Source organism: Triturus cristatus, chromosome 7, assembly GCF_964204655.1.
Source record: "Triturus cristatus chromosome 7, aTriCri1.1, whole genome shotgun sequence".
In the NCBI taxonomy this organism is placed as follows: Eukaryota; Metazoa; Chordata; class Amphibia; order Caudata; family Salamandridae; genus Triturus; species Triturus cristatus.
In genome coordinates, this window is record NC_140590.1 from 1855744516 (window position 1) to 1855768130 (window position 23615).

Genomic DNA, 23615 nt, shown 5'->3' on the forward strand with positions numbered 1-23615 from the left:
CCCTGGAGCGTGGCAGGGCCGAGAGCCTATCCGGATGGGATATTTCTAAAGAGGCACTTCGGAGTTTGCATCGGCCTCCTGAATCTCCTGTGGTACCTCGGGTTCACCTACTCAGGCTCCGGCTCCATATTATTCTCTTCTCTTGCGTTCTCCACCCCACTGTCGAGTTGGCTCGGCATCCTCTCTCCTCCTCGGCCATACCTCTTACTCCTTTTGTGCTGTTTCTTTGTCGGTGTCTGTCTACTCCTCCTGGTGGGGAAACAAAAGTCCTTCCTCTGTGTTTTTTTCAGAACAGCCTTTACTCTCTGACCACTACTTTTGTTTCTCGTGTAGGTGTCTTCGGAGCGGAGTTCCAGCCTCAAAACCCAGGCAAGCCCCCGTCCTGTTCTAGACCCCTTAGCACATATCCCCTCCCATATATTTTTTCAATTGGGGAAAAAAAGGGTACCTAGATGGAAAATCAACATTGTCCTGGTCACATCCACGTGTTTAACTAACTTCAAACCCGAAATGGTTGGAGAGATAGGAACCAACGTAGGACCCTGGCATTATTCCCCTTATTTTTACTCAACCAGGTTAAAAGGGCATGTCAGTCTAGAGGATAATGGTTGGCCCTCTAGATTAAAACACACCTTTTCTGAGGCCCATTTAATTGCCAAGCACTCCTTTTCAATAGTTGGATAGTAGGTTTCATGAAGGAAAGATTTACAACTAACAAGTTGGGTTTCTCCTCTCCAGCAGCGTTTCCCTGGGAGAGGACCGCCCCAATGCCAATATCAGAGGCATCCATCAGAGGCAAATGTTTTTTCTGGAGACTGTAGAATGGGTTTAGAAGCAATTACCCGTTTTAGGTGGTTAAAAGCTTCAAGAACCTTTTGAGACGGGACATCAAAGGACCTAGTTTTAGTGGGTTTTTTAGCAGGTCAGTTAGCAGGAAGAAATTGTAGAATATTGTGAAATAAAACTTCTGTAATATTCTAGAAGGTCTAAAACTGCCCTCATATCCTTTTAGTGCATGGGAAGGGAATGGCCGTGATTACCCTAACTTTTTCTTCCTGTGGCTCAATACAACAATCACCAAGTAAGTATCCCAAATATTTGAATTTATTATGGGCTAGCTTTGATTTTTTTACATTAACATGGAACAACCAGACTGTAGGTCCATTAAGTAAGTGAATAAATGAGTAAATTGTTCTCTCCAACTATTTGCTAAAGGCGATCATATCATCTAGATGTAGAGAAACGTAGCTTCTGTGTGGCTCTACGATTCCCCAGTCTTTGAAATGTTGTCAGAACCCCATGGGGGGAAATGTAAATTTGAGAAGCCCATATGGTGCTGATAAGAATGTCTTCTTCTTATCATCTGACTACAGGGGCATCTGCCAGTATCCATTCGTAAGATGTAAGGTGGATATATACCAGATTAACAACTCTATTCTGGGTGGAGGATAATTATCAAACTTTGATATCTTATTGACTGCTCGGAAATCAATACAAAACTGTATAGTTCCATCCAGTTTGGGAACAAGGACAATAGAGAAACACCAATCTCTGGCTGAGGGTTCAATTACCCTAGCTTTAGCATTTGTTCTACTTCTCCCTAGATAGCTATTCTCTTGGCCTCAGGTATCTGATGAGACTGTTGTTTTACAATCTTCCCTGTTTCAATATGAGTGTCATGAGTTATGAGGTGAGTCTTATCGGGAAGATCAGAGAAAATATGGGCAAAAGGTAATAGGCATTGGTGTAATTCTTCTTCTTGGCCCTCAATTAACAGTTCTCCCATGTCAATGTCCTTTAGGGTACTTTCATCCAATCCCACTCTTTTCGTAATTTGTGCATGTACTAGAGGACGATGTAGCCATTTTTTTTTATAAGTTCATGTGTTATATTTAGGTATGCCCTCCTAGCATCTGTAATTTACAAGTAACCCGACCGATCTTCTCTAGAACTTTATACGGGCCTTGCCACTCAGATCTTAATTTATTTTTGGATATAGAGAGTAACACTAATGTCCACTCTCCAACTCTTAGTTCTCTCCAATTTCTTTTAATTATAAAAATGTGCCTGCATTGCCGTTTCTACATTGCTTTGGGCTAGTTCTCAGAGTTTACCCAATCTAGCTCTCAGTTGCATAGTATAGTCTAGTTGACTCCTTTCCTCTTGGGGTTCCTTTCCCATGCCTCCCTAGTAATGTCGAGCAAAGTTTGGGGTCTATGTCCAAAAAGTCATTCAAAAGGTGAATAACCTACACTACTTTGGATTTGGTGTCAAATCACATATAAAGCCAAGGGGAATAATTGGTCCCAATTTTCTCCCTCTCCAGTAAGCATTCATTTAGTGTTTGTTTTAAAATTCCATTATATATTTCTACTGATCCATCGGTTTGAGGATGATATAGGGAGGTTTTTAAATGTTTTATATTTAGTTGTTTACATACTTGACCCATTAAATTTGACACAAATGGGGTCAGAATTTCCTGTGGGAAACCTACTCTTGAGAAAATCTAAGTTATGGCATTGGCAATGACTTTAGTAGCAGTTTCTCAAAGAGGGATGGTTTCGTGATATCTAGTGGTATAGTCAACTAGCACTAGCACATATGTGTATCCTTTACTAGAGGCAATAAAAGGGCCTGCAAGCTGTAGTCCAACTGTTTCAAATAGTTTCCCAATAATAGACATCCTCTGTAAAGCAACAGCAGGTGGGTGATAGGGGTTCTTTTTTGGCAGACCTTGCATTCCTGACAGTGTCCCTTAATCTGGGCTAGGATGCCTGGCCAACAAAACTAGCTAATATGGCTTGAGAAGTATTCTGTGCCCCAAAGTGTCCTGCCATAATATGGGAGTGGGCAAAGAATAAAGGTTAGGAACCAACAATTGGGGAGTCTACTTTTCTTCCTATTCAGTACCTTCTCTTCTCAGGCCTTCTGCCAAGTATACCGAAAGGTAGAATCATTTAATTTGGTGGCCCTAACGTTTTTGTCTTACTCCCAAGGTTCCTGGATGACTAGAGCATTTTGAGATGCGCATTTCCGCGTTTGTTCTTGTCCCTCTCTCATGGACTCTATTACTTTCATATGATGCAGGGTTTCTATTATGTCTTGGGAGAAAGGGGCTTCACCTAACTATGCCTTATCTTCACATAGGAGTTTCTCTTAATAAGGTGAGGAATTGAGGGTTATCAGTACTCAAAATAACCTCTTCTGAGAGACTAAGTATTACCCGAACCTCTACGCATGTCTCCTGGTCATCTATACCTTTCAGTGGGACTTTTGCTAATAGATAGGTTCTCTAGTCCCCATGAACACATCTAATACACACTTGTCTATTTGGGATAACCTGTTGTGGTAGAACCAAATTATCTTTGATAACAGATTGTTTACACCTCGAGTTCTATAAAGCGGTGACCCATCTATGGTTTTGCTGTAAACTCACATAGTAACGAGGACCAGTCTCCTGGGTATAGTAAATAGGATGAGGCACACAATTTACTTTCATTGGTTTCTCTTCTGTTCTTTTATTTCATTAGAGCCAGGCAATATGACCCCGTTCCTCATATTGATACCATTGTGGTCCTGTAGGGTGGGCATGCCTTACTGGCTGTGACCCCATCGTATCTGGCCAGTTGAACAATTTGTTTGTTTTGGAATCTTTCCGGAGTAACAATGATGGGCTTTGGTATATTCTTGTATAGTTTTGGGTTGTCGTGCCTTTGGTGTTTGCCATCTACATGACTTGTTCTAAAGTTAATCCAGGATATTGTCTCAACTTTGTTTGCAATGGGAGTGGCAGCGCTTTCAAATATTGCTCTAAGTAAACTCTGGCCATTATTTCCTCTTTAGGAGCCTCGTGAGGTTTATGCCATTGGTCGGCCTCTTCTTTAAGCTTAAAAAATAAGGTTCTAGGTGTATCACCTAGGGAAAATCTTTCTTTTCAGAACTAGAGTCGATAAGCCTCTTTATCAAGTCTATCCAAGATAATCCGTTTGATTTCATTACACAGAACAGTTTCAGTGGAGTTGGAAGCTTGATGTGCAGATTAGCCTCCCCTATTAATAAGGGGGCCAAATAGTGAGGCCAGCGCTCGACAGGCCAGGAGCTAGCTCGGGCTGTTTCTTCAAAATTGACAAGGAAGGCCGGAGGGGCTTCACCAGGATTGAACTTTTGTCATGAAATAGTAGACCTTGTAGGTGCAAGACCCCTACTTTGAGCTATCCTGGTGACTAACTGTAACTGGTTCTCAAACACCTTAAATAGCTTCTCGACTTGATTCTTTAATGTGTCTTGAAAATCATCGCGTTTGGGTTCAGCAACTACAATATAACGTTCTAAAGCCCACTCCAGCTTCTGCTGCACATTGGCTGATTGAAGAATGAGGTTCTCCTTCTTTTATCAGAGCAGATTATCTCACTTCTGACACCACATGTGGCTGAGTTTTCGCTTAGTTTATAGAAAGACGTGACCCTGATAGGGCTTTTCACTCTTTTGCTTTTTATTATTTCGAACTTTGTTTTGCTGGTATGAAGGAAACAGAAAAATGTGCAGGAAGAAACAGATGAATTGTGGTCCAATAAATTCTCAGAAGATTTTTCTCTTTTTATTTGTCTGGTTTTGTTCTCTTCACCGATTTCATTTTCTTTTCTTCTTTTTGGTTCAGGTATTTTTAGACCGGATACCCTCGGAAAAACACCAAGCACTGGTAGGTGAACTAAGTGGGGGGGGTTTCTTGAACTTCCTTTTCCTCTCAACTCCTTTTTGGGTTTCTAAATAGATTTTAATTCTCTTGCTTCCTCTCTTTCTACCAATTTCAGTGTGAACTTGGTTATTTTATTTCACCTTTCCTTTTCTCGCTTTCTTCCATCCACCTTTGTTGGGACATGTGTCTAGATAGTCTTCTCTCCTGTAGAATACTGACCGTATTTCAAACAAAGCAATTACTTATTAAAACAAACAAAAATCCAAATTAAACCTTCCTTTTAGATTTTCATAGCTTGGTCATAGCTGTACTGGTTTCCTGCTCAATTATTCTGGGTCTCTATTGTATCTAAATAATTGATTCAGAGTTTTTAGCACAGCAACCCCAAAAAAGCCTCCAATAGTTTTGTTTTGGGCTTTCACTCAATTATTATCCTTAATGAGCCACCTGTTCCCCCTTCTCTACCCTGCCCACTCCACCTGCGTAACCGAGCACTAACCTGTGCGACCCACGCTCCTCCAGGAGGGTGGCAGGGGACGTGGGCCTCTCCAGATGGTATATTTCTCAGGAGGCACTTTGGCGTTTGCATCGGTTCTCCTGCATGTCCTGCGGTACCTCGGTTCCAGCAACTCAGGCTCCAGCTCAATATTCTTCTCTTCTCTCGCATTCTCCACTCCACTGTTGAATCTGCTCTGCATCCTCTCTCCTCATTGGCCATACCTCTTCCTCTATTTGTGATGTTTGTTTGTCTATGTCTTTCTGCTCCTCCTGGTAAGGTATCAAATGTCCTTCCTCTATGTTTTTTTCAATATGTCGTTTTGTAGTCCATCCTCTCTGACCAGTACCTTTATTTCTCTTGTAGGTCTCAGTCGTGCGGAGTTCCAGCCTCGAAACCCAGGTAAGTCCCAGTCCTGCTCTACTCCCTTATCACACATTGCCTCTCATACATTTTTCTGACTGGGGGGAAAAAGGAGGTACCTGGACAGAAAATCTATATTGCCCTGGTCACTCCCACGTCTAAGTAGAACCTCGAATCCAAAAGGTTTGAGAGATAAAAATCAAAGTGGGACCCTGGCATTATTCCCCTCATGCCTACTCAACCAGGTGAATGGGGCATGGTATGTAGAGAGGATAAATTGACCACCCTCTAGATTTTAACACAGCTTTCCCATGGCCCATTTAATTGCTGAGCACTTCTTTTCAATAGTTGCATTGTAAGTTTCATGAGGAAAACTTTTACAACTGACAAATAAGAATGGTTTCTCCTCACCAGCGGTGTTTGCCTGAGAAGGACTACTTAAATGCCAATATCAGAGCTATCCGTTTGTAGGAGAAATGGTTTGTCAAAGTCTGGAGACTGTAGAATGAGTTTAAAATCAATCAGCCATTTTAAGTGATAAAATGCTTCAAGAGCCTTCATACAGGACATCAAAGGACATACTTTTAGTAGGTATTTTTAGCAGGTCTGTCAAAATTGTACAATATTGTGAAATAAACCTTCTATAATATCCTAGAAGATGTAAAAATGCCCTTTTAGTGCATGGGAAGATAACAGCAGTGATTGCCTTTAACTTTTTTCCCTGTGGCTCAATAAGACAATCACCAAAAAATATTTCAAATATTTTAATTTATTATTAGCTAGCTTTGATTTTTGTCATGGACTGTCGGTCTGTTAAGACCGTGTATAAATGTGGAGGAAGTGCTCTCCAACACTTGCTAATGATGACAATATCATCTATGTACACGGAAGCATAGTTTCTGTGTGGCTCCATGATTCATTCAATTTTGAAAGGCTGCCGGAGCCCCATGGAACCTGAAGGGAGGAGAATGTAAATTAGAAAAGCCCTCTTGGTGTTGAAAAGGCTGTCCTCTTCCTATCATCCGACCCCAAGGTGATCAACCAGTATCCCTTCGTAAGATCTATGGTGAATATATAACAGACTTCCCCTAGTTGTTTGATTAACTCATCTATTCTCAGTAAGGATATTTATCGAACTTTGATAGCTTATTGACTGCCCAGAAATCAATACAAAACCAGGTAGCTCCATCCAATTTGGGAACAAGGACGATAGAGAAACACCAATCTCTGTCTACGTCGGCTAGGACCAGCACATATTTATATCTTTTACTAGAGGCTATCAAAGAGCCTACAAGATCTAGTCCTACTCTTTTGTTTTTTTTTTGAAAATTTTATTGAACAATAAATCAATTACAAGCATGGGCCTACAACCACCAGGGCCGGCCGCTAGATTCAGAAAGGATCATACAGTTCTTAAGGCAGTAGTCGACTCCCGGGGCCCAGTCCCGTACAAGGCTCCGGATAGTCCTAAGGAAGCAGGATACATAGTTTTAACATAAATAACAAATAATAACAAAAGGCGAGGCATAAGGACAAAAAGTGTGGGTCAGGCTACCTCCGGGGGACTCTACTTCAGACCTTCAAATAGCTATCAAGAGGAAGGAGTACTGATAGGTCGGGGGGGGGGTCACGGGAGAGGAACGTCTATATTCGGTTATTCCAAAAGTCGCAAGGCACCATCAAGGGTCAGGGGGACAAAGCAATATCAGTGTCCACTAGGGGGGGAGTACAGATACCCCCACGATACGTGTTCCATTGCCCCCAGATTCTACCCCATGCCCCAGGTTTACCACGAGCCACATACACAGTCATCTCCCTGAACATGCACCAGTCCATTTTCTCCTTCCATACGGACACGGTGGGAGGCCGCTGGGAACCCCATAGCTGCGCTATATCTCTCTTGGCAATCATGTTCCCCAGGGCCGCCCACCGAGTCTGAGCCGCGTTATAATCATTGGGCTCCCACACATTCAGGACACAGCGACGCACCTCCGGCAACAGCGCAACCCCGGTGACTTGTCCCATGACCACATGAACCCGGCGCCAGTATTCAGCCACCTCGCGGCACTCCCAAAGGATATGGAGAAAGGTGGCACTGAGCCCACATCCCCGCTTACAGAGCCCGTCTTCAGAAAATCCCATTGAGACCAAACGGGGACCCGTCACATACACCCGGTGGAGAATCTTAAGCTGGACCAGGCGGAGACGGGCTGGAATGGCCACTTCCTTGGGGGACGACAGTGCGGACTGCCAGTCCTCGTCGTCCAGTTCCACCCCATCCCCCGTCCACGCCTCCCGGAGGCGCACCAAGAGGTCAGCCCGATTATTGATAAGTTTTTTATAAATTAAAGAGATAGTACTGTCGGGGACATGACCATCGAGTATGCGGTCCTCGAGGGGTAGTCCTACTCTTTCAAATGGTTTCCCAATAATAGACATCCTGTGTAAAGGAACAGCAAGAGGGTGATAGAGGTTCTTCTTTTGGTAGACCTCACATTTTTGACAGAATTTCTTGATCTGGGCTTGGAAGCTTAGCCAATAAAACTGGGCTAATATGGCTTGAGAACTTGTCTCTGCCCTTAAAGTGTCTGGCTATGGGCTGGGAATCGACAAAGATTAAAATTTGGCCTTGAAAAAGGTTAGGAGCCAACAATTGGGAAAACTCATCTTTTTTTTTCCTATGCAATACAACAACCTATTTTATTTACCTGAAACAACAGATATAACTGAAAGTTCTTTCCCTCATCTTCTTGGCCCATCTTCCAAACATACTGAAGAGTAAGATAATTTAATTGGGCAGCCCTAAAGCTATTGTCCAAGTCCTAATGTCCCTGAATGACTCAAGCATTTTTAGATGCAGGTTTCTGCTTTTGTTCGTGTCTCTCCCTCTTGGACTTTATAACTTTCATATGTTGCCGCTTTTCTATTATGTCATGGGTGAAACTGGTGTCACTTAACCGTGCCCCGTTTTCAGATAGGGTTCCTCTAAGAAGGGTGAGGAGTTGAAGGCTGTAGTAGTCCAACCTCTACCCACGTCTCCTGGCCATCCATGCTTTCCACAGGGACTTTTGCTAATGGATAGGTTGTCTGGTCCCCATGAACACATCTAATATACACTTGTCCATTTCGGATAATCTATTGTGGAAGAACCAAATTATCTTTGATAACAGAATTTACTACCTGAGTCCAGTAAAGCGGTGACCCATTGAGGGTTTATCTTTAAACTCACATAGTAACTGGGGCCTAGTTCCTGGCTATTGTAAATAGGACGTGGCACATCATTTTTTTGCATTGGTTCCTCTTCTGTTGTTTTAATTAGATGGTACCGGGCAATATGACCCCTTCCTCACATTCATACCATTGTAGGGTAGGGTGGGTTGGGCCTAACTGGTCGTGACCCCGAGATATCCGCCGAGAAGCCATTACTTTCTTTCCGAAGTAACAACCATGGACTTTGGTCCTTTGGCATATTCTTATATCGTTTTGAGTTGTTGTGCTCTTGAAAAGGTATTTTCCATCTAGATGGCTTGTTTTATAGTTAATCCAGGATATTCCTTCAACCATTTTTGCGTTGGGAGTAGCAGAGCTTCCAAATGTTGCTGTAAGTAAATTTTGGCCATTATTTCCTCCTTAGAGCCCTCATGAGGTTTTAGCCATTGGGCGGCTGCATTTTCAAGCCTAAAAAAATAAGGTTCTAGGAGTATCACCTGGGGAACCTTTTTCTTTTCCGTACCTAGTCTATCCAAGATAATCTTTTTGATTTCATCGCACGGACCAGTTCCAGCTTGATGTGCAGCTTAACCTCCCCTGTTAATGAGGGGACCAAATAGTGAGGCCAGCGCTTGACAGGCCAGGTGGTTGCTCAGGCTTTTTCTTCAAAATTGAAGAGGAAGGCCTGAGGGTCTTCGCCAGGAGTGAACTTTTGTAGTGAAATAGTAGGCTTTGTCAGTGCAAGACCCTTACTTTGAGCTTACTGTAACTGACTCTCAGACATCTTATGCCGCAGCCTGGCTTGATTATCTAATGTGTCTTGAAAAACATTGCGTTCAGTTTCAGCCGCTTTAAGATAATGTACTAACACACACTCTAGCTTCTGCTGCCCTTTGGTTAGTCGATGAATGCTGTTCTCCATATTTTATCAGAGCAGATTTTCCCACTTCTGACACCATATGTAGGTGTAGTTTCGCATAGTTTATAAAAAGACAAGACCCAGAAAGGGCTTTTCACTCATTTGCTACTTTTATTCTGAACTTTGGTTCATTGGTATGAAGGAAACAAAAAATGTTGGAAGGAACAAATAAATTGTTCCTCAATACATTCACAGACGTTTTATTTTCCCTTTTGATTTTTCGGGTTTTGTTCTCTTCACCTATTTCACTTTCTGTTCTTCTTTTAGGTGCAGGTTTTTCCAGACTGGAGTCCCTCGGAAAAACACCAAGCACAGGCAAGTGTACTGAGTGGAGGGTATTTATTAAACTTGTTTTCCTCTCTACTTCTTTTAGCGTTTCTATATGCATTTTGCTGCAGTTCCTTCCCCTCTGATTCTAGCTTTTTCTGTGTGGACTTGGTTCTATTCTTCCACCTTCCCTCTCGCACTTTCTGCTTCCACCTTTGCTGGGACGTGTGTCTAAATATTCCTCTCTCCTGTAGAACTCTGGCCATACTTCAAAGAAATCACTTAAATAAGAAAACAAACCAAAGCCCAAATTTAACTTTCCTTTAGGGTTTTCATAGCTTGCTCATAGCTTCTCTGGAATCTTGCCCAATTATTCAAAGTCTCTAATGTTCCAAAAAAACTGTTTCAGATTTGTTAACAAAGCAAAATAAAACAAGCACTGAAAATGCAATAGGTCTCGCCTTTGATTAAGTTAATGCCATTTGCTTTGCTAATGGTATTGTACAGCAAAGCAAATGGCTTTAACTTAATAAAATGCGAGACCTATTGCATTTTTAATGCTTGTTTTTAAAAGCTCCCCTGAAGTAGGAAGTGGCGCAGAGCAGCCGAGTTGTGCCTTTTCTCCTTGGTTACAACTCCAGCCGGCCCCTGCGCCATAACTTTTGCTCGCAGCCCACAGAGACGCGTGTGTTTGTATGCATCGTTAGGGCCAGCTAATACCTAAGCCATTAACCGGACCAGTGTGGACTTCTACTTTTGCCGAGGAACATTAACTTACAGTTATATTTCACGGAGAGAGAGAGAGGGCGAGAGAAAAGACATCTCGAATTTGCATAAAGTATATTCATCACTAGGGTTGATCATATTAAATTAGTGGAGTTGTGTTCTTTTTTTCCAACCGCATAAACTTTTGTCAGCCTTCCAGCGCTGAAATTGTTTTTTATTTATTTATCTTTTTAGAGCAGGGTTGTCATACAGGCGCGAACACCATGAATCATAAAATGGTGGTGGGGGGGGGGGGGGGCGGCGGAGGAGAAGACAGCACAGGGGACAGCAGTTGTTTGTGTAATAAACATCGGAGTGCATTAGTGGACTAGAGAACGGGGCGCTTTCGTCCAAGGAGAGATGGGGTGCCCTCCAACTGAAAATAATAAGTTGGGAGGATGGTATTTGTTTGCCTATAACCGAATTGTTTACTTCCCGCCAACCTATGTTGTGGCGTCTGTGAACCGAATGGCAGGTTGGTTTCAGACTTGGGGGTTACTTGAGGGGTTTTAGGAGTGGTAGTGCTGCATTCTGTTATTCTTTTAAAAATAATTCCCCATTAGCCTATCTATCTCACCTTTAAAAAAAAATCTCTCCAACTCACTTAACCTTTCCATTAAAAATCCTATTTCCTGTGCACTCACTAATGAATGCAAATTTTCCCTGCGACTGATTGCATTGGGGCTGCTCTGACACTGGGCTGTGGCTCGCGTTACTGCTGTTACGCCGACATTCCTCTGGAACCAAACAAAAAACACATAAAGTAATTAAAAAAAAACAACCATGCACCCAAACCCAGTGCATTGGAGCACTGCTGCCAACCACTTCTTTGCAGCCAATACCTCTACCCAAAAACCCATAAGGCAAGGCATTTATGCCCCTATGGACACTTCTATATATTTGTTTTGCTGTGTAGTTCCCTCCCTCCCCGGTTCCCACCTCCACCTTTTGCTGCTGGTACAGATAACGCAAGGGGTGCACCCGGCAGGGCACCCAGAGGCGGAGTTTACATATATCACGAGACGTCATCTGAGGGCAAGGCATGCAAAAACAATCGCACACCTAATGTTCGTTTGCACGTGTAATTCTGTGGAGGCGGGCGAGGTCCTCCCTCGGATAGTAAAGTGAGGTCCTCCTCTTTCACGGTCACTGGCAGCAGCTGAGGCAGGCAGAGCCCACCCTCCGGAGATGGCATCAGACGAGGCGGACACTTGGGGACCCCAAGCGCCGGATGTCAGTCAATGCTTCCCTGTCTTTTCAACCAGCCCCTGTGATAAGCACTGGTGCCCCTCCCACAGCTACAATAGCGCCTAACTCCCCCCTCTGCGCACAACAGCCCCCTGCTGCACATTAAAACGAGTGCGGCAGAGGCAGGCCACGATCTGAAAATGACAAAGAGCGCGGTGTCCTGAAGCGGGCACCGCGCTCCGAATCAAAGTAATAAAGTGCGGCAAGCTAATAATAAACCTACTGTGTCATGTTTCTGCAGCTGATGCGGGTGTGACCATTGGAGTGAGGGAGGACTGGCCGCCCAGCCGTGGCAGGAGCGCCGGGAGGGGCTCCGGGCAGATCTGCAAAGAGTCCTGCGTTGTGCCCCGCGGGCTGCTGGTTTTCCAGTCAATCTCAGTACAGTAGCGGGTGGAGCTGACTTCAGCCTTCCACCAGCGGATACCCACATCTCAGCCTGCAGAATGCAACACGAAGAGAGTTTTGCAGACAAAGGCAGCTGTGAACACCGGGGAAGATGCGGGCCAGTACTGACAGTGCTGACTGTACAACCGAGAGTACCAAGCTCTGATCCCAGCTTCCCTCTTAAGTGCTTTGTGACCCTGGGAAAATGACTTCATGCCATGGTGCCCTGGTCTGCAAAGGGTGGGTTGGGATAACTTGAAAAACAAGCGTGGTACCGCAAAGGCAGTTGCGTGTTTATTTTCGCATCGGAAAGCGCGATGCAAAAGTAAACACGCGGCTGACTTTGCCAAAGCCGAATGCAAAGAAAAAAGTGCGTCGTGAGTAATGAAGAAGAGAGTGTCACACCGCCGGTAAAAGATCAAATTCCAGGTGGGCGTGGCCAAAAGGAGACAAGGCGGCGACACGGAGGGTCTAAGAAGCCTCCTTTACAATCAAAAGCCAGCGTTTTGCATGGAAGCTGACACTAGCCAATTAAAAAGATGGGCGGGGCTTCGACTCCGCCTCCTAGAGCTTCGGAATCTGCATTGATTCCTAGAAGCTCTCGGAAGCCGAGAGCAGTGCGCGCTGCTAACGCCAGCCGAGACCTAAAAATTAGCCACCTAATAGTTGTGTTTTGGGTTAACACTCGATTATTATCCTTAAGGAGTTGCCTGTCCCCCTTCTCTACCCTAACTCCGACAGCGTAACCACGCACTAACCAGTGCAAGCCACGCTCCTCCAGGCGAGTGGCGGGGCCAAGCGACTCTCCAGACTGTATATTTCTCAGGAGGCACTTAAGCATTTGGGCCGGCCTCCTGAAGCTCCTGCGGTACCTTGGGTCCAGCTACTCAGGCTCCAGCTCCAGTTTCTTCTCTTTTCTCACATTCTCCACTCTGCTCTCGAGTGGGCTCTGCGTCCTCTCTCTTCCTCGGCCACACTTCTCCCTCCTTTTAGCCTGTTTCTTTGTCGGTGTCTGTCTGTTCCTCCTAGTGGGGAAACAAATGCTCTACCTTTGTTGTTTTATTTGGTTCGCTCTTTTGTCGTCCTTACTTTCTGACCATTCCTTTTATTTCTCTTGTAGGTGTTGTTGGAGCAGAGTTCCAGCCTCGGAACCCAGGTAAGTCCCCATCCTGCTCAACCCCATATCACACCCACAAAAAATGGTTACTTTGTACCAAGAAGGTCGCTTTTACAGTGCCCAACCCTCGAAGTTTGCAAGCAGCAGAAAGAACGCATAACAGTAACAGCAGCTTGAGTTTTGTATATTTTTTTCAACAGTGTCTTAACATTTGGGTATGTGTTTTCTGAATAAGAGGGAGGTACAGCCTTGACCTCAATTAAAGATGCATAAGCACAGAGGGTTCGCAGTGTGCCACTCCAGTACTCTTGTTTGGATGACTCTGCAAAATGTCTCTATCAAAAGCAATGATCACAAACAATTGGGTAGAATTCTCCCTGGCAGTCGCCTTGGCGACGAGCTACCCGATGGAAAGTGGCACACACATCTGTACCCAACGTGAGAGGTTTGTGGAGTAAATGTTTTTCAACAGTTACAAGTAACCCTAAATACAGTTGCTCCAGTAATGTTCACAAAGTCCTTTTATAGAACTCCCTCCTTCTGTTGTTCACAATGGTTTAGGCAGCCATCTCTCCTATCAATACTCTAGAAGATTATATTTACCAAAAACAAAATCTGAAGGACCTCCTGTCTGCACAAGGCCTCTGGCCTTCATTTACATTGGCCGGGAGCACAAGGAGGGGAGTCCAGTGGAGTTTGTAGCCAACCCGAGGGCACAGCAAGGGATCTCACGGAAACAGGATCTTAAGAGTGGGCAGTTCTAGGGATTAGGGATCCCAAAACTTGGGATATTTCAGCTACTGATCACAAGTGCAATAGCCTTCCAGGCCCTGGTGTTTCACCTCATGAAGAGCTGTGCTTCACAGGCGCTGGATTGAAATCAGAGCTGTGACGTCATTGACTGTAACAAAGCTTCCTCTTGATATCATTCAGAGCGATATCATGATCCAATGAACATCAGTTAATGTAAATAAATATTGTGAATGATTTGTTAGCGTGAAATACTTCCCTTTCATGGATAATGGGGTACCTAGTATCACATGCCCTGTAGGGACATGATACTAAACCAGCCAGTGGTAAAAATGTGCTTTGAAGATGTCACCAAAAACCTCATTTGTAGTTATGGGACAATCGTAAACACTGTGCTCGACATACGATCAAAGATAAACAGACTCTGGACTCCTCATTGCCTTTCGCTTCTATTTCAGTGAAACGCAAGCGCAATGGTCTATTGTTTTTTGATGTCAAGAGAAGCAGAAGACGGCATCACCAGGTCCATTATTGGACCAATCTATTCAAATATTTACCTATTTCTTTTGAATCCTGCGACGCCCTCAGATGTTTTGCATTAAGCAAACATATATAGGATAAAAGATTATCAGCCTCATGCATCAACCCAAAATCCAGTCGGTAAAATACCGATTCGGTAATAGCTCCCGGTATTAAGTAAAAAATACCCAATCCCAATGCATCAACCCAAAAGCAGAAATCGCTATTTAAGGAATCCTTAAATAGCGATTCCTTAAATAGGGATTCCTTAAATACCGATTCCTTAAATAGCGATTGCATTTAAGGAATCCCAAAGTGAGATTCCTTAAATGCAATGCATCAAAGTTAAAAAATTAGCGATTTCGCTAATAGGGAGAGCAAATTACCATGAAGATGAACTGCATGGTAATTTGCAAAAACTTTGAAAAATGCACTTTTGTGCATTTTTCAAAGTTTCATGTTGCGCACACACATGCCCTTAGAGCATGTGTGTGTGCAACATATGTGCACATATCATTTTCAGGGGTGCAACAGGGTGTCCTTTTGACACCCTGGCACCCTTGAAAGTGCTCCCGCTATTAGCGATTCGGTAATACCGAATCGCTAATACAGACTGGCTTTACATTCATTCCTATGGGCCTCCAAGCCCATAGGAATGAATGGGTAGGTATTCCTTATTACCGATTCGGTATTACCGATTCGGTAATAAGGAATATTAAGGAATCGCTATTTGAATAGCGATTCCTACATGCATAGCCTTTTGCTATTCCTTATTAGCGATTCCTTATTTTTCGCTAATAAGGAATCGCAAATGGCATTGTTGATGCATAGGCCCCTATGTGGTTTAAAATAATCCTGTAGGAAACTGGAACTTTATGTAGTGGACCAAAACAAGAAACACTGTAAAGTGTCCTGGCAAACCCCAATTATTTTACAGATGCACAAATGATATCCCAGATGCTCTCTCTTGTGGTAGTGTGGGCGGGCAGTTCGGTGTATCAGAGGGCAGTGCTAAGCATTTGATGATATACACGGGCAATAAATGAGAGGCACACTCAAGAATAAATCCGAGACCAATGTTGAAAAATAAGTCGTATTTTTATATACATTTTGATACCAAGAACTTCGATAGCAAGTAAGTACTTTTTAAAAATTGAATTTTACAAGTAAGTAACACAGTTACTTAAATGCACAATGCTTTCGTATGGAGGGAAAAGGCATAGATAGCATATAGGTATTTACAGTTGGTTTCTGGGGGTCTCCTTTGTGACTTAAGGTCATAAGGGGCCACGGTCCAAAGTACTACCAGCAGTTATTCGTTACCTGCCCTGGTGCTTGCAGGTGCAGAAGTACTGGTCGGGTTGGTAGCTGTGCACGCTACACCAGTGGAAAGAAGAGGGGCCACCTAGAAGCAGGCTGCAGATGGGGAATTGGGGACTAGTCAGAGAGCTCCTGACGGGGTTCTCAGGTCACAAGGATCCCGGGAACAAGGGAGCACAGTTGGTTTGTCGGTATCTGCTCTGGTCCAGAGTGAAAAGGTTGTCTGGGCTCTGTGCGTCCTAGGGTCTTGCAATCGTTTTTCTCGCAGGTTGAGGGTGCAAAAATCAGGACAGCTGGGCCTCTCTGGAAATGGGTCTCTGTAATGCTGAGGTCCCTCGACGGCTGCTTGGTATCATTGGAGTCTGGACTGGACTCTCACTGTCTTTGTTTGCTGAAAGGGGTCCTTTACCCCAGATATTGGTCCTGTGCAACTCTGGTTGGTCCTGGTTTCCTCTCTCTTGTCCGGCAAAAACTGACCTTCAGGAGCCCAGTTACCTCTTCCTGGGGTGCTGCGGGATTGGGCTGGACGCTGAGCGTCAACTCGGTGAACCAAACTTTGCTCTTTGGTGACTGCCAACTGCAGGGGAGTAGCTCCTCTACTCCAAGGGAGATTACTGGTGATTTTCAAAGGGCTGGCAGTCTCCTGGGGGGCTGATCAGCTGCAGGATGAGTCACTGGTCACAATTGTCGAGACTTGGTGCAGGGAGGGTTTGGCACCAAAAGTCCCAATTCAGTCTCCTATTCTCGCTTTCCTTTCGGCTCTACTTTGTCCTCTCTGCTTGATCGAACAAATCTAAGTTCCTGGTTGCAGGGGTGCTACCTAAATACTCAACTTAAGGGGGTTACAGGAAGTGACAGTTAGTAGCCAATGGGCTACTTATCTTTAGGGTGTCTACACCCTCCATATGACCACTTCCTGTGGGAAGTGGGCATAACCCTGACCCAGAGAGCCTAATTCCACCAAAACTAATATGGTGGAATTCTAAATGCAGGTAGCCCACATCAGGGGTGTTACTAGCCTCAGAGGGTAGCATGCCTCCTGACTAGCTAATTTTCCCACCTGCCCTGGTGCGAAATGGGCCCGGGTGGCATTTCCTCTGTCTGGAGAAGCCTTGGGTCGCATATGAAAGGTGGCTGAGGCCTTTGAAGCCATCGTGCTTAGAGGCGATGACAACACCTCTGGCCGGAGCAGGCATTGTTTCTGCCCTTAGAGAGCACGGGTTCTAACCTGCATCGGGTCAGAAACTTGCCTGTGGTGGCAGGCTGGTCTGCACCAGTCAGCTGGTACACAGGAAGTCACTAGATATTCAGGGGCACCTCTAAGGTGCCCTCTGGGTGCATGTATAGATACATCCATCAATGGAATCTGTGTGGGCTTATTAATACGAGATGTTTGATATCAAACATCTCTAGTTTCAGTGAAGCCATTGAGTTGAGTAACAATTTACATCTGTTAGTCATCACCAAGATGCTCACATGTGACTGTGCGCTTTACAAATACACGTTATGTTATGTTATGAAGCCACCATTTAGCTGTGGAACTTGTAAAACACCAGTGTCCAGCACATGTACTCGAAATGGCTTCTCTGTTGACTTAGACATCACAGGAGCATATCTACTCATGCACATATTTCCATGCATGTAGTATAGTGCACCCTGTCTTAGGGCTGTAAAGCCTGCAGTAGGAGTGGCTTACCTGTACTGCATGCAGTGTCTGCAGGCATGGCTCACAGGAGGTGTGCCGAGTCGTATCTTCACTTTTCTCTGCATCATGGCATGCAGCCTGCAATGGCAGTCTGTACGAGTGTGGCGAGCGGTCCCTTAGGGTGGCACAATACAGGCTGCCACTCTTAGAGAGCCTCTTTAGTACTTATGCCCTAGGTACTAGGGGTGCCATTTACTAGGGACTTACAAGAGGTGCTAAAGGTATTGCCAATTAGGGGACCAATTGTACAGTTTTAGGGAAAGCGGTCTGGCTCTGGGGACCTGGATAACATGAATCCAGTCACTTCTGTCAAAAATGCATCAGATGCCAGGAAAAAGGTGGGAGGGGGCCATTGTCAAAAAGGGGAATTTTCCTACAACCCAGACACTAGTTTTTTGTTTGTATATGATTTAGTTTCCTTGGGTATGTCATGAAAGACATATGTTTATGTACAAAAAATAAAATGTTTATTGAAAACAGTCGGTTGACAACACAGATATACTAAAAATGTAGCATACTCGAGGTGCGTTCCCATGTTAAATCACTGTATGAAAATATTTGTGTCTGCAGAAGGTGAGTGTTGTGTGTTAACATTTTACCAACTGCTCTTTGCAATGTTTTGCGGAATACACGTAATGTTTGCTTTTTATTGACACTTCCGGGGTAGGGTGCAGGTTCATCAAAGAGGTTTGATTGTATTTTGATTGTTCAGAGACATTCTCATGTATTGATATTAAATAGTTTATTGCTTTGTAAATTATGTCATTATCTTGATTTATGGAACACAATGTATGATCCCCAACCTTACTTCCCCCGTCACCTCTTATGATCTCACATGAAACAGAAATGAAATAATTGATGATGTTCATTTGGTGTTTTTAGTTTTTGCCTCATATCATAAGGTCCCTCCACGTTAGGTTTGTTCAGGGCATTTCTAAGGTTTTTAATAACATTGGCCAGAAGGTGATCTTGGTAGAAAACCATGTCTATTAGCAGTTTTTCAGTACACGGATGCCCTTCGTCCTGAGCCGAGTACCTGTGCCTATAGTATCCAGTGGGCACCTGGTGCAGGGCGTGGCTCCACTACATGTCCAGTGGTGCTCCCCAATATTTACTGGGTAAAGTACTGTGCCCGGTACCCGTGCCCTTACCACGTAATGAGTATGAGCTGCATCCAGCTCTGCACCGCTTCACGCAGTACGCACCAAGTATGATGAAGATCCAAGTACCACTGCTTGCAGAACCAGCTGTGCCTGGAAACCCCCAGGGGTGATAAGCGGTGCTATATAAATACTGATTGATTGATTGATCCCACTCTGCATCCTGCTTTCATGCAAGGCAACCAGTGAGAAGGGAGAGATTGGGGACAACTTAGCCGCAGTTTCCTAGGTCAGTGGTATCTCGTCTCCTTATCTCTAAGTCCAATCATCTGCTCTGATACAGATATGACATTTATCGAGAGCAGCAAATCAGCAAGCACGCCTCATGTTTTTAAAAATCTTCTGACACTATTCTGCTGGTTCTATCTCCGTCGCAGTTTGTGCCGCATTGAATTTGAATTCATGGGTTGGAAACAAAATACATTTTCCGCAATACTAATCTTCACCTTTAAAACAGGGTTACCGTTTCACGGTATTGAAGGTAATGGACATTTGATTGAATATCAGTGCACAGAAAAAGAAGTGAGCGCCATGTGCCTCAACTCAGGTAAGCTACAAGAAATGAAATGTTGTCAAAATGCCTGTGGGTAAGAGGAAATTTATCATTTATCAGCTCACATACATTCCCCAATGTTCCAAAATGTACTATTAGTATATCCCTGAGTTTTCGTTTGTTGGCAAAACATTGTTGTCTGTTTGTAGTGAGTGAAAGCTTATGTTGCTGTGTTTTGTTTTTGGGATGATTTGACTTTTTCTTTCAGTGAGGTTTATTTTAGGGTTCATTTTCAGTTCCACATCTTTTATCTTTTTAAGCCCATTTTGTTTCCGTCTTGTGTTTTTTTAGGTCTCGCCTGAGCCAGCGCTGGTCTGGCGAGACAGTTAGGGAGTGGGCTTTAGAAATGCCACCACAAGCTTTTGCTGGCCTAGAGTGTGCGGTTACGCGCACAGTAATGCGCATTCCTTGCATTGCTCGATCAGGCTTTCCTCTCGATTGCTCTCCCAAGTGCGCTCTTCAAGGCTCCTCCCCCACCACAGAGCGCGTCTCGCGGCCGTGCATCTTGCTTGCTTTGATTTAAGCTTGTGTATGTTTTGCAACTTACACTGGACATGCCTGGTTAACTTGGAGCTAGACGAGTGCTCTGCTCATAGTGTATACACCTACATTGGACGTGTTCTGGCTGCCTGCAAAGAATGGTGCGCTCTGTGAAGCTTCTGCGTGGTGCTTTATCACCTCCTGCCCCCCGCACTCCACCAATCGTTTTAGTGTCGGACTATAATTGTGAAGAGACGCTGCGTGCGCCTGCGATTCCTTGCCTACCGGGGTCTCTGACCATCTCTTGCAGGGGAGACATTACCACCGTGGAGTGGAGCTCTATGAGACCGGGATCCCTGCCTTCCCCAGAGCCTGCCGGTGAGTCACAGCCAAGCGGCAGCCACTGGCGTCACACGCCACTTGTCCTCGTGGCTGCGAATTGGTTCTACTGTATTTGTGCGTGGTAACAGCGCCCACTAGCGGCAACTTGCAGGCTGCCGTCCGCAGGCGAGGAGTCCGCACGGCCCTAGTGCTTCTGCTTAAACACCGCTGGTAAAATGCTGCCAGTAGCGCTTCTGCCGGGTACACTGCGCCCGCCTCTCCCCCACCACAGAGCGCGTCTCGCGGCCGCGCGTCTTGTTTTACTTTTACCGCGCACGCGCGTGCACTCCCCTATCCTCCTGTGCATCTGTTACTGTGTGTGTTCTTGTCCCTGTGTGCAGTTTTTTTCCTGTTTGCATGTCCGTGCGTGCGTTTCTATATGTATTGATCCTTATGTAATTTCTTCCTGTGCACGAGCCTGTCCCTATGTGTGCATGCCTCTGTGTCGCTCTTATTGTGTGTGTTCTTGTCTCTGTGTGCATTCAATCAATCAATCAATCACATAATTTGTAAAGCGCGCTACATACCTGTGAGGGTGTCAAGGCGCTGGAGGGGGGGTTGCTGCTGCTATTGGTCGAAGAGCCAGGTCTTGAGTTGTCTCCTGAAGGTCAGCAGGTCTTCGGTCTGTCGCAGGTAGAGGGGAAGGGTGTTCCAGGTCTTGGCGGCGCGATGGGAGAAGGACCTGCCTCCGGCAGTGGTTCTCCAGATGCGTGGGACCGTGGCCAGGGCGTGGTCAGCGGAGCGGAGATTCCTGTTGGGTACGTAGAAGGAGAGTCGACTGTTGAGATAGGCTGGGCCGGTTTTGTGGAGTGCTTTGTATGCGTGGAACAGGAGTTTGAAGGGGATTCTTTTGTCGACGGGGAGCCAGTGCAGGTTCCTCAGGTGGGGGGTGATGTGGTCGCGGCGTGGGACATCGAGGATCAGGCGTGCGGAGGCATTCTGGATTCTCTGTAGTCTGCTGATGAGCTTGGACGAGGCTCTGGCGTAGAGGGCGTTTCCGTAGTCGAGTCTGCTGCTGACAAGGGCCTGGGTGACTGTTTTCCTCATGTTGGTCGGGATCCATTTGTAGATCTTGCGGAGCATGCGGAGGGTGTTGAAACAGGTGGAGGAGACTGCGTTGACCTGTTTGGTCATGGAGAGTTTTGAGTCGAGGATGACTCCCAGGTTGCGTGCGTGGTCGGTGGGGGCCGGGGGGGACCCCAGTGATGTGGGCCACCAGGAGTCGTCCCATGCGGAGGGGTTGGATCCGAGGATGAGGATTTCCATTTTGTCTGTGTTCAGTTTGAGGCGGCTGTCCTCCATCAAGTCGGCGACGGCCTTCATTCCCTGTTGGAGGTTGGATTTGGCAGTGAGGGGGTCCTTAGTGAGGGAGAGGATCAGCTGAGTGTCGTTGACGTAGGAGATTATGTTGAGGTCGTGCTGTCGGGCGATGCGTGCTAGTGGTGCCATGTAGACGTTGAACAGTGTCGGGCTGAGGGAGGATCCTTGAGGGACGCCACAGATGATCTCGGAGGCCTTGGATCGAAACGGGGTGAGGCGGACTCTCTGCGTTCTGCCGGACAGGAAGGAGGTGGTCCAGTCCAGGGCCTTGTTACGGATACCTGCGTGTCTCCTTCGATGTACCTGTCTGTGTCTGTAGGTTTGTGCCATTGTCTGATTTCCTGTTTGCTGGTACCCTTATTTGTCCGTGTCCATCCTGTGTGTGGCTGTTTCTTTTTTTGTCCATCCCTATTTGCCTGCCGTGTGTTTGTGTATGTACTGATGTCCCTATTATTGTCTCATTTGTTTGTGCTTGCGAGCGTCTCTGCAGTGTTGTTTGCCCCTGTGTAAGTGTCCTTGCTTGTTTGTGTTTGTGCGTTTACATCTATGACTTTGTTCCTGATTGTATGTGGATGTGTCCCTGTTTATGAATGTAAGTTTATTTTCCTGTGTTCGTTCCCCGTTTGTGTCTACATGTGTTCTTGTGTCCGTTCCTGTGTGTCTGTCATTGTGTGTGCTTATTTGCTTCCTTGTTTCTGTGTGTGCCAGTTTATGTGTGTGTGTGCATTCTTGTGCTTCTGTTTGTGTGACAACTTGAACTTTCTTTTGCGAGTTCGGGCCACCTGCCACACCTATTGTAAGTGGGTCTGAGAAAAATAAGTCTTACCATGTAAATTGTGTTCTATTTAAGGAAAAAAGGGGATTTAACTTAAGGCTACACCATAGATTTTCCTGAGGACGTTTCACGCTAGCAATGTTGTGGACTATGTGCATCTAACAGGCAGTCTGTGACAATCACACATTTACTGGGCGTGTGCATGGGGACTCTGGATAGAGTGTAACGAGGGGGACATCTGCATAAGTTGCAAATGTATGACTAGGTCTGCGGAGGCTTCAGACAGTGCTGTGATGCTCAAGCTATCACAACTGGTACCCCTCCTATATGACTCCCGGTGGCTCACACCGGCAGAAAGGAAACCATCAGACTAGAGACGAACAAGTGTAACAAAAAAACAAGCATTGGCATAGCCAATAGGTCTTGCCTTTGGGACCTTATAAGTGTTTAGCCATGCAACTGTTGATGTTGTTGCACCAAGGATATTGTGCTGCATAACTAAATACTTATAAGGTCCCGAAAGCGACACCTATTGGCTATGCCAATGCTTGTTTATTTTGAGGGCCAAGAGAAGGCATTTGATGTGATCCCCTACCCCCCCAAGAGTACAGCCTTCGAGGGATATTGCTGTATCCGCCTCTGACCTCAAAACTATAAAAGCAGGACTTATTTACTATTTGGGGTAGATAAAAACAAGCATTGGCATAGCCAATAGGTCTCTCTTTTGGGACCCTATAAGTATTTAGTTATGCAGCACAATATCCTTGGTGCAACAACATCAACTGTTGCATGGCTAAACACTTATAAGGTCCCAAAGGCGAGACCTATTGGCTATGCCAATGCATGTTATTTTTTGTTCTTGGGGGAAACCGGGCTAGTGCCAGGAGGGTCAAGGGTGAGTGCCAGGAAGGTGAGGAGTGAATGCCAGGAGGGACAAGGGTGACTGTCAGGCCAGGGGGGTGAAGGGTGAGTGCCAGAGAGGTGAGGAGTGAGTGCCAGGGAGATGAGATGTAAGAGTCAGGAGGGTCAAGGGTGAGTGCCAGGGAGGGGAAGAGTGAGTGCCGGGAAGGGGAAGTATGAGTGCCAGGGGTGAGGGGTGGCTGCCAGGCCAGGAGGGTGAAGGGCTAGTGCCACGGAGGTGAATGGTAAGTGCCAGGTCAGGGGGATGAAGGGTGAGTGCCAGGGAG

At 45.5% G+C, this 23615-nt stretch overlaps 1 protein-coding gene across 5 annotated transcripts in view; it reads left to right on the plus strand.

Moving 5' to 3' along the window:
* Nucleotides 1–23615, plus strand: part of LOC146813463 (uncharacterized) — a 106282-nt gene that overhangs the window by 62180 nt on the left and 20487 nt on the right. For 2 of the 5 annotated variants that reach the window (XM_085620226.1, XM_085620230.1), the window contains 6 exons: nt 334–369; nt 4658–4699; nt 5559–5594; nt 9952–9999; nt 13469–13504; nt 19377–19466. In XM_085620226.1, the coding sequence (XP_085476352.1) occupies nt 334–369; nt 4658–4699; nt 5559–5594; nt 9952–9999; nt 13469–13504; nt 19377–19466 (288 nt within the window). The remainder of the gene's footprint in view (nt 1–333; nt 370–4657; nt 4700–5558; nt 5595–9951; nt 10000–13468; nt 13505–19376; nt 19467–23615) is intronic. The other 3 variants (XM_085620229.1, XM_085620227.1, XM_085620228.1) reach the window with 3 other exon arrangements.